This window comes from Sminthopsis crassicaudata, chromosome 6 (assembly GCF_048593235.1).
Source record: "Sminthopsis crassicaudata isolate SCR6 chromosome 6, ASM4859323v1, whole genome shotgun sequence".
Classification (NCBI taxonomy): Eukaryota; Metazoa; Chordata; class Mammalia; order Dasyuromorphia; family Dasyuridae; genus Sminthopsis; species Sminthopsis crassicaudata.
Genome location: NC_133622.1, coordinates 223,130,912 through 223,141,881, shown reverse-complemented (window position 1 = coordinate 223,141,881; position 10,970 = coordinate 223,130,912). Strand labels below are relative to the sequence as shown.

Below are 10,970 nucleotides of genomic sequence, written 5' to 3'. Positions count from 1 at the left end.
AAAAGTCCTAGTACCTTCTCACTCTCTCTTCTAAGTGATCAATTTGGATTCTGGATCCTTGGACCTAGATGCCACTATTTCATCATGTTATATGACCTGAATCTTACTCATGAACAACACTGAGAAGGTAGCTTCTACATAGGAAGTGAGTTGTTTTCCACAGGATGTTCCTTATTGCCTAGTAAAATCCACTAATATTTATCGGCACTTACATAATATATGGTTGTGGTACATCCTTGCCAGCTATGATTTAATTAGGGGAGAAAACTGGCCAAAAAGCCTGTTGCTTATGTAAGTAAACACATGACCCTTCCAATAAGATGTACCACAACCAAAAATGAGAAAAGACAGGAACTTATTTTATTTTAAAATAAACATTGAAGACGCCCCCCACCCCTTTCAATCCCAGCCCCTTTACAAAACTTCTGAATGTGGAATGTTCTCAAGAGTCCTTCAATAGCCTATCATTTTAGTAGATTACAAGGTCAGCAAAAATCCAGTTTTCTAACAATGAGTGTTTTAAGAATGGTTTCAAAAATTAAAGTAACTGAATATCTACTTATCAAATTACTAAGCTGAAGGCTGAAAATAAAATCCAGTTTCTGGACTACAAATATCATTAACTTAGCAGCCTTTGCTTAATACATGGGATTAATTCAACATGAAGCCAAAGTAGGATGCAACGGCAAGCAGCAGAGAAGTCCATAGGCACCGTCGAAGTACAGCTAGCACTCCAACTGCACACACGAGATCCACCAACATGGTGTGAGAAAGGCTAAGTCACTACTGAACTGGGCCACCTCCAGAAAGCCTGTGGAATTATTCCTCATGTAACAGAAGAGATCACTATTGTGGGGAGACCAATACCTTGAGATGGAAAAATTTGAACTTCGTTCAAGAGAATGGGGGTAAAATGCAGGTACACATACCAAAAGCTATAGGAAAACTTCAGTGGAAAAGATGATGAGTGAAATTTCAGAGAGACAATGAACAATTGTATGATCTCAATCATGTATGTTAGCTGCTCAACACCAGTGTTCCAAGGATACAATTTTTATAAACATGTTTTATTTGTTTGAATTATACCATTAGAACTGAAACTGCTGGCTGTCATTTCCCTTAAAAGGGGAAATCGATCCAAACACATACTGGTGCTTTTCAAAAGATAGCAATTAAAAGGGTGGCAGCGGCAGGCATTTGATATCTTTTTCTTTTAAAAACCTCCAGGCTGCAGAAAGAGACATGTGACCAAAAGTGTTATGATTATCCATTAGAGATTTCCATCAGTACCTGTACCAATTATTTAGATGACAATACAGCAAGGTCAAGTATTAGTGACAGACAATGTGCATGTCATAAGGAATGATAAATATATAGTACCAATCCTTACAAAAGTCATTGCTATCAAAGAAACTGTTAAATGTGTTCCAAAAGGTATCTAAATACTTCACATTAAATACAGAAGCGGCCATCCAGATTACATCCCATATTTGTTGCGGATTTTTTTTTAAAGTGCCAATCAAAGCCCAATTTTGCATTTTGGCTTTGTCTTGTACAATATCAGCTGTTACAAAGCAATTTATATGTATATATTTTTTAACCACAGTAGTTTGGCCTGGTGATGAATAGTGCTGTAATCAAAGCTGGTAGTCAGCCTTATTTGTGGAATTAGGGACCCATGCATCTTTTAGTATGCATCTAATCGTTCATTGCTCCAATTTAAACCAGAAAAAGCTGTGAAATGCAGTCGCTCTGCCAAACCACACTCCACTCTTTCCATCTTCCTTTCATGGGAAATATTTTAGTTTTTGTCAATTACCATCAAAACAACTCTAGGGCTGATTTGCTGATTTTATCCAATGTCAAAAATGAGTCAATCTTGCTTTTTTTTTTTTTTTTCCAAGCCACTTCAATCAAATAACCTTGGAGATCTGATCACCCCAAAAGTGTGTGTGTTTTGCTTTGCTCCTAAGCAAGGGTGAGGAATCTGAGTATCATGTGCAAGGCTCAAGATGACGCTTAGGACAGAACATGCAGAGTAAAGATCGTTTCCTTCCATATCCAGGTAACATAAAGCTGACAACTCTAGTCCTGTCTTTATGGGGTGAAAACAGTCCCTTTACCAATGAGTTTCCTGAAAGGGAGAACAAATAGATAATAACTCTTCTGGTAACATGTTATGGGACACTGGCCAGTGTGTTTTTGGCGTTTAAACATAATCCTGTGAACCGGTTTAATTCACTTGTTGAGTGTTCATTGGTGGCATCCCTCGGTTGGGTCTTGGGGGTCCTCCGCGACCTGTAAGCAAAACAAAATAGGGGTTTAGGTCTCTCTCACACATTTGTACATCAATTTCTTCTTTAAGACAAAATTGTAAGGACAAAGACATGAACTGCCACGCCTAGAGCTAGAAAGCCCTTCTCCATGTAATGAGGATTCCTCTTTTAGACATTGCCCTATCCATGTTTATTACTTAAAGCTCTTCAGCTCCACTGATCCATTACTGATTATGCTCCACCAGAAAATTAAAAGAAGCAAATTCTTTCAAAATATAAACACCAAAAGGAGAAGATATCCCCTCTTAAGAAGAAAACATCACTTTACTTAAAGTAGGATTGTGTTTGCTTTACAACAAGGCTGCAAAATTTAGGTTACCGGCTACTACAACCAACACCAGGAATATTTTAAGTTCCCTTTAAATTATTTAGCTACTTAACTACTAGTTATTAAACACCCCAAAGCAGAGAAAAAGCAAATAATCCATTTGTAAATGTAATAAATATTCTGTGGCATACTCATCCAATGTGGCATGGGTAGCCTAGTAATTCTTAACTCAGCTCTTTCCAAAAAGCATTTTAGAACAGAACTGATTCAGATTCAGAAACTGTATCTTTTCTCCAAAGACTATCCCATCCCATTCTTCTGTACATGCTAGGCACATCTCAGTCAAACTGCAATACAATTACCTTCTTTCCCTTTTCCAAACTTACTCATTCTGGAATTCTCTAGACAGGATTGGTCAGGATTGTTCCAACTCTACCTGCTGACATTTTACCAATTCCATCTATACCCAAAGAGAGGACTGTAGAAATTGGGTGTGGATCATAACATAACATTTTGCTTGCATTTTGTTTTCTCATTTTTTTCCCTCTTTGATCTGATTTTTCTTGTTCAGCAAGATAATTGTATAAATATGTATACATATATTGAATTTAACATAGATTTTAACATGTATAACATGTATTGGATTACCTGCCATATAGGTAAGGGAATGGGGGAAAGGAGGGAAAACTGTGGAACACAAGGCTTTGCAAGGGTCAGTGTTGAAAAATTATCTGTGCACATGTTTTGAAAATAAAAAGCTTTAATTTAAGGGGAAAAAAAAGAAACTAATCATATAATAAATTCAATAAATGCAGAAAAGGCTTTTTGACAAAATACAGCAGCCATTCCTATTTAAAAACTCTAAAGAGCATAGGAATAAATAGATTTTTCCTTAAAAAATGGTAAGCAGCTTCTATCTAAAATCACAAGCAAGCATACATTGTAACGGGAAGAAGCTAGACACATTCCCAATAAGATCGGGGTAAAGCAGGGATACCCACTATAATCAGTAAAATTCTATTCTATGGTACTAGAAATGTTAGCTTTAGCAATAAGAGAAGACAAAGAAATTAAAAGAATTAAGAGGAGGTAATAAGGAGATAAAACTATCACTCTCTGTAGATGATATGATGGTATACTTAGAAAAACAATCAACAGCTTTAGCAAAGTTACAGAATATAAAATAAATCCTCACAGATCATCAAGCACCTCTATGTTACTAACAAAGCCCAGCAGAAAGAAATAGAGAAGAAATTCCACTTAAAATCACTATAAACAAAATAAAATATTTGGTATCTACCTGCCAAGACAAACCCAGGAATTATATGAACACAAGAAACAATTTTCCCACAAATAAAGTCAGATCTAAGCAATTGGAAAAATATCAATTGTTCCTAGGTAGACTGAGTTAATAAAGAAAATTCTACCAAAATTTTTCTACAAGTGCCATCTTACAGAGACAAAAAATTAATTAATTTGGAAGAACAAAAGGTCAAAACTATCAAAGGAATTATGAAAAAAGAAAATAAAAAAACCTGGCAAAGCATAGTGGTCTAGTAGTGCCAGACCTAAAACTCTATTAAAAAGCATCAACCATCAAAACCATTTGGTACTGACTATAAAAATTAGTCTTATAGCCTAAGACTGTAGACCAGTGAAATAGGTTAGAGATATACGTGACCCAATAATCAATGACTGTATAAATCTAGTGTTTGATAAATCCCAAAACTTCATCTTCTGGGATAAGAACTATTTGACAAAAATTGCTGGCAAACTGGAAAATAGTATGTCAGAAACTTAGCAGAAATCTTCATCTCATACTCCATACCAAAATAAGTACACAATTTAAGGAGATACTGTAAATCAAATTATAGTAAAAGCAAGGGACAGGTTATCAGATCTTTGGAGAAGGAATGAATTTATGAAGAACTAGAGAATATTATGAAATGCAAAACGAACAACTTTTTTACATTAAATTAAAAAGCTTTTGCACAAATAAAACAAACTGAAACAAGATTAAAAAGGAAGAACAAAGCTGAGAAAAAATCTTATAGGCAGTGTTTGTGATAAAGGTCTCATTTCTAAAATTTAAAAAGAACTGAGTCAAAATTATAAGAATACAAGTAATATCCCCCTTTATAAATGTTCAAAGAACATAAACACAATTTTCAGATGAAAAAATTAAAGCTATATATAATCATAAAAAATGTTCTAAATCACAATTAGAATAATGCAAATTAAAACAATTTTGAGGTGTCAACCCACACCTCTCAGGCTGACTAAAAGTGACAGGAAAAGATAATGATAATTATTGAAGAGGATGTGGGAAACCTGGGATACTATTGCACTGTTAGGATGTTGTGGAATGATCCTACCATTTTGGAGAGCAATTTGGAACTATGCACAAATAATTATCAAACTTTGATCAGCAGTGGGACTACTGGATCTGTATTCCAAGAAAATCATAAAAGAGGGAAAAAGGACCCATATGTGCAAAAATGTTTCTAGAAGCTCTCTTTGTGATGGCAAAGAATTGGAAAATAAGTAGATATCCATCAACTGAGGAATGGCCGAATAAGGTACGGCATATAAAAGTAATGGAATATTATTGTTCTATAAAAAACGACCAATAGGCTGATTTTAGAAAGGCCTGTAAAGAATTATATGAACTGATGCTGAGCAAAGCAAGAAGACAGAAAAACAGCAAGATTGCATGATGATCAACTATGATAGACTTGGTTCTTCTCAGCAGTTCAGTGATCCAAGGCAATCCCAAAAACCCTAGATGGAAAATGCCATTCTCATCCAAAAAAAGAAATATGGAGACTGAATGTAAATTAACACATCATGCTATGTTCATTTTCTTCCCTCCACTCATGATTTTTCCTTTTTATTGTTTTTTTTTTTTTTGTCTCCCAATATGATTCACAAAGAAATATGTTAAAAAAAAAAAAAAAAAGAGAATGTACATGTATAAAGAAAATAAAATTTCACCATGTAACTGAGAAAATAAAACATTTAAAAATAAAGTGGTATGTTTAATGTGAGAATCTATCCCTATAAAGTTAGGGCTAACTATGCTCAAGATTTGTACTACTAGTAGCTATTAAAACTGAGTTCTTTAAAAATAAATAATTATATTATCCTAAATGATTCTCAGAATTTTTATAAAACATACAGATAAAAGGGTAGTTCTGATCACAAATATGTAATTCCAAAGAATGTTAAACTACCTTGTGAGGAGAAACTAGGTAAGTTTATTAGATCATATACTTTTAAGTATAAAAAATGCTGTTATAAACAAAAAACAATTCTTCAATGGAGCTAAAGCTTACCAAATCTTGCTGAGGGTTATTAAAAAAATTTAAAGTGAGACACCATGGCCAATAAAAATCTGCAATATGCTGAGGGGAAAAAAATTGGTTATATGTTTGTCCTAAAATAGGAGAGTATTACTTATTTTTTGTCCCAGAACAGGGAAAGTATTAGTGTTGTGATAAACTCTACCTTGTTTAGGCCATTTCTGGTAAAAACTATAAACAAACTAAACTAGTTCAGAGGAAGGGCAAAAAAGGATGATAAAAAGACTAGAGAAAATATCACATTAGGACTGAAGGAGCTCAGCTGGAAAAGGGAAAATAGGATGGTAGTTAAGGTCTAGAAGGGTGATAACATAGAAAAGATGTATTCAATGTGGTCCTCAGAGGAAAAAAGATTCAAAAAGGTGATTTCTAGGTTAGTGAAGAAAAACTTCCTAACAAAGATGTATATCCAAAGTTGAGTTAATGGTTAAGAGAATATAGAAGAGGGATGTTGCTTATTCCAAGCTACTTGGATGGTCTGGCCTTTGAGATCTCTTTCAGGCTTAGAGTCTTTGACAAGTCTCTGGCCATCCCACTCCTGATTTAAGTGTATTTATTGAGTCCCTGATGCTCCGGGCTTTCTTTATGAATTAACATGGAAGAGATAAATAAAGAGAACCCAAGAACCATGATCCCACAGGAAAAAAAAGCATTTCACACTTTTTAAAAAATCCATTCTTAAAATCACTCGCTTTTAGAAAAATGAATTTTTGAACAATATATCAATTTGATTTAAAAAAGACAGAAGTGCCTTCAATATTACTGACTGAAAAACTGGGGAACAGCCAAAACAGAGAACAACTGAAGCACCAAAATGGCAAGCAGGGTACAAAGGTCAAGTGGGACTGGGGAAATTTAAAAAGAATCTGTTTGCTTCTGATTGACAAAGGAAAAGGGAAGCTTGAAGAACATGGGCCTCCATATACCCTAACAGTTCCAAAATGATAAAAGATCCTACAATGCACAGAAACACTATAGATTATAGAGTTGCTAAGGAATAAATTGTTTGGCTATAATGGAATGGGTGCCATTATAAATAAAAAGCTAGACTGTATGCTAATTTATCAAATCAAGTATTATAGAGATTAAGAACTACATAAATTTAGGTAATACATAGTCCCTGACCTTAGGAAGTCTTAAGAAAGATCATTTGGGGAGAGAGAGGAGAAGAAAGCTTAATAGAAGTGACACTAGAGTAGGGACACATTTGATTCTCCCCTCTACCTTTATTAAAATATGGTAATAATATTACTTCATTACTTTTGATTCCATACGATTCAAGCTTTAGTGGTATTACAATCTTAAGGCTATTTTAGGAAAACTTAACCATAGGTAAAAGATGGTTTCCATGAGAAAATATATTCCCAAGTTTCAAACCAACAAAGTATAAAGGAACTTTTGGCAACAGCTTGGTTTCAGTAAAAAGGACTCACCATATTATCTAAAGGATCTAAAGAGTTGGCAACATGACTTAAGGCATCTCACAGGGGTTCAAAGATCAAGAATAGCAACATTAAAAAAAAAAAAAATCACACAAAAAACAATTAAGTGACCATGTACATGTAAGTGACATTATGTACATTAAAATGCTCTTATAATATATAAGTTTTTAAAATTCCTCACACACACTTTTAAGAATTTAAAAAAAAATTATTTTTCACCAGGTTCTACTGAAAATGCATCATTAGCCAAAAAAAAAAAAAAACTGATTGGAAGGAAAGGAGAATGTTCAAGATTTGGATCCTTAAGTCACAGAATTTCCAAAATGAAGATCGGCTCACGGATGGGAAAAACAAAACCCTCTGACATGTGGTCATTTAGACTAAGTCTGACTACTTTGTGTAGAGAAGAATTTATCACTTGTTCCCTGGAAAAGGGACACTCTTCTGGATTATCCAAGTTTTCAATAATCCTCACTTTTCAACATTTTTGTTCCTGCAGGATATGTTGTCAAGCAGGGAATGAAGATCAGAGTTAATATATATGCACCAACCCAGATTCAATATGATGTCCTAGTTCTCATCCAAGTAGGCCACGTTATAATTATGAATAAGAGATTTCTTTCCAAATAGTTGGAAATAATCAATCAATAAACATTTATTAAATGATTACTATATGTGACACTACATTGTGCTAAGTGTTGATTATACCAAAATAAGGCAAAAAAAGATAGTCCCCTGCCCTCCAACATTACCCTTGTAGTCTTTCTTCTAGAACAATACCAGTTTCTTCAACCTATCTAGCACTCATGTAGCACAAAAACCTTTTTATAGTATTTGCATTAAACCATCCTTTTGCTTAAAGATTTCTAGAGGGAGAATTCACTATTTCCCCAGGTAGCATATATACCATTCACCCATTGCTCCAACTATAGCTATTAAAAATTATGCATGTAAAAATCTTTTTTTTTTTTTTTTTCCTACGCTATTATAATACACTTCTGTAGTTCATTCTTTAAAGAAATCCTTTGGTGAATCTTTTTATAAAATGTCACATTCCTATTTGAAACCAAATTTATCTATGCTATTCGAAAGCCTCATTTTATTCATCAGTACAATTAGAACAATTTATTTTCCTGCTCACTATTTTTTAAAAAGAAACAAACCAAATGAAAATATTTATGTGAAAACAGTTTACATATTATATAATGCTTGATTTGATAAATGAACATACCATCTAGCTTTTAAAACTTAATGTCACCCATTCCATTATAGCCAAACAATTTATTCCCTTGCAACTATGGGACTGAACTGACCCTATGGTAATCAGTTTTCTTATATTCAAAATAACCAGATGGGTTTTAATCTTGACAATCACTTATAAGTCAAATAAATCCCATGATCTTTTTATAATAACACAATTCTATCACCAATGAGGATGGATTTTATTTGGAAAACAAATTTAATTGCAGATAAGGAACAAAGTCTAGCAGAAAACTACTACTACAGTCTACTCTTCAAACATTCTAAAATTACCTCTTGGGGCTCCCCGTGGTCCACTCTGCCCAGAACCTCTCTTGAAGTTTTGTTGATATCCATCCTAAATATCAAAAACAAAACAAAACCCCCAAAATCCAAAACATGAAAATAAGCCAATATCTACTGATAAAACACTCAAAATGTAAGGCTAAAATCAAACACAGAAGTACAAGTCCATTTTCAAAAAAACACCTTTAAAGGAAAAAACAGGTTTCCTTTTTATTTTCAAGATTCATCTCCCCCTCAACCCTTTTAAAGTCTCTCCATTAAAAAAAAAAAAACACAAAAAACAGCTGAAAATGTTTCTTGTTTTTAACAAAAGAGGTTTACTAAGAGAAAGAACTTTTATTCAAACACATCTTTAAGGCTACATTTTACTTTGGTCTTAAGATCTTTTAGAAATTCATTGAAGAGACTAAATACTAAAAAGATGCAGAAATTGGTTCTCTATAACTAGTTCATTAACTGGTGGTGTTATGTTATAAAAAAAAAATATTATGTGTCAAAATAAACAGGTGTCTGCAATTGTTTTCTTTGCATTTAAAAAAAAATTACAATTTGTCTCTATAAATTACAAAACAGAAGGTATTTAGCATTATTTTCGTTTATATGTATCTAGCCTATCATTATTATAATTAATTTAGGTTTTCCTCACCCGCTGGTAATTGGAGTAGTCTCGTGGAGCACTGAACTGGGATTGCGTGTAGCCACTATTTGGAGTGTTAGAAAATGAAGGGCGGTAGCCATCATAGCCTCCTAAAAAAAAGATAAAAGGGGATATATTAACATTCAAAAGACAGTTTGAATATTTGTCCAAAGACTTATTAGAAAATGAGAAATGGAGACAGGGTATGGTAATGATTGATGATGAGACAATAATCTTCCTTTCACTAGCTCCCTCCATCTCTTTACCAGAAAAGGAAACTAGTTATTTTTAATTTCCTAATATTTTTGGTCTTCTGTTTCTAAGTGTGTATGTCAGTAATTTCACTATTGTTTTGAAATATATCTTTCAAATAGTGATCATTCATTCATACACTTGAGAGGGGAAAATTCTCTAAGATAAATATGGGGGCTATTAATGTGGTGCCAAAATTTGAAAGGATTTGGAATGTCAAAGAATCACATATTCAAAGTCTATGTATCAGATACTAGGATAGGTAATAGAGAGAAAACAGACAAACATAAACAATCCTTGTCCTCAAAAAGCTTACATTCTACCAAAGAAGGTCATATAGATACAAAGTACTTTTAGTGAGGAGGAACAAAGCAAGGTCTTATAGAAGTGCAGCCCAAGCTAAGATCTCAAGGAAATAGGAATGCTAAAAGGCAGAAGTAAAGAGGAACGCATTTCAGTCAGGAAATATATGAATTTCTTGTCTAAGGAGACTAGGAAATATATGCTAAAGCAGACTGTGGAAGGCTTTAAATAATAATAATAGATTTTCTACTAGTTATCAGGAAGCAACATGCCAGGCACAAGCTTTATCACTTTGGCATCTATGAATCAGAGAATAGATAGGGGAAAGACTGTGAGTGTGGGCAAGGAGACCAGTGATAAATATGATTCTTTGACATTTCAAATACTTTCTTACTGCAATAGTCAAGTGAAAAATTGATGATGTTTTGTCAGGAACTTAAAGACTTTTATTTATTTTATTAGTTAATAAAGAATCACTGAAAATAAATGACAACACAGTTAACCTATAATGGACTATTTGCAGTGCAGGGAAGTGGAAGAGAAAAATTTGGAACACAAGGTTTGGCAATGGTGAAAGTTAAAAACTATCTTTGCTTGTGTTTTGAAAATAAAAAGTTACTAATAAATTTATTTTTAAAAGAAAATAAATGACAAAATCAAACAGATGCATAAAGAGAGCTAGAGCACTTTAAGAGAAGGGAGTGACTCTTTTCTTTGGTCTCTGTACCCTGGTAACTACCATAGTGTTGAAAAGCAGGAGCTTTTTAAAATTTTTTTAAAAAAAGTTTTTAAAAAATCTTTGTTATTTGACTAAATAAAATACCT

The 10,970-nt window shown here is 33.3% G+C and overlaps 1 protein-coding gene across 4 annotated transcripts in view; it reads right to left on the bottom strand.

Moving 5' to 3' along the window:
- Positions 1-338: 338 nt before the first annotated feature.
- The window catches only part of CAPRIN1 (cell cycle associated protein 1), a 45,839-nt gene continuing 35,207 nt past the window's right edge, over positions 339-10,970 (bottom strand). For all 4 annotated transcript variants that reach the window (XM_074273013.1, XM_074273010.1, XM_074273011.1 and 1 more), the window contains 3 exons: positions 9,600-9,700; positions 8,942-9,005; positions 339-2,298 (listed from right to left, as the gene is read on the bottom strand). In XM_074273013.1, coding sequence (XP_074129114.1) covers positions 2,234-2,298; positions 8,942-9,005; positions 9,600-9,700 — 230 coding nt within the window. In that variant the 3' untranslated portion in view covers positions 339-2,233. The remainder of the gene's footprint in view (positions 2,299-8,941; positions 9,006-9,599; positions 9,701-10,970) is intronic.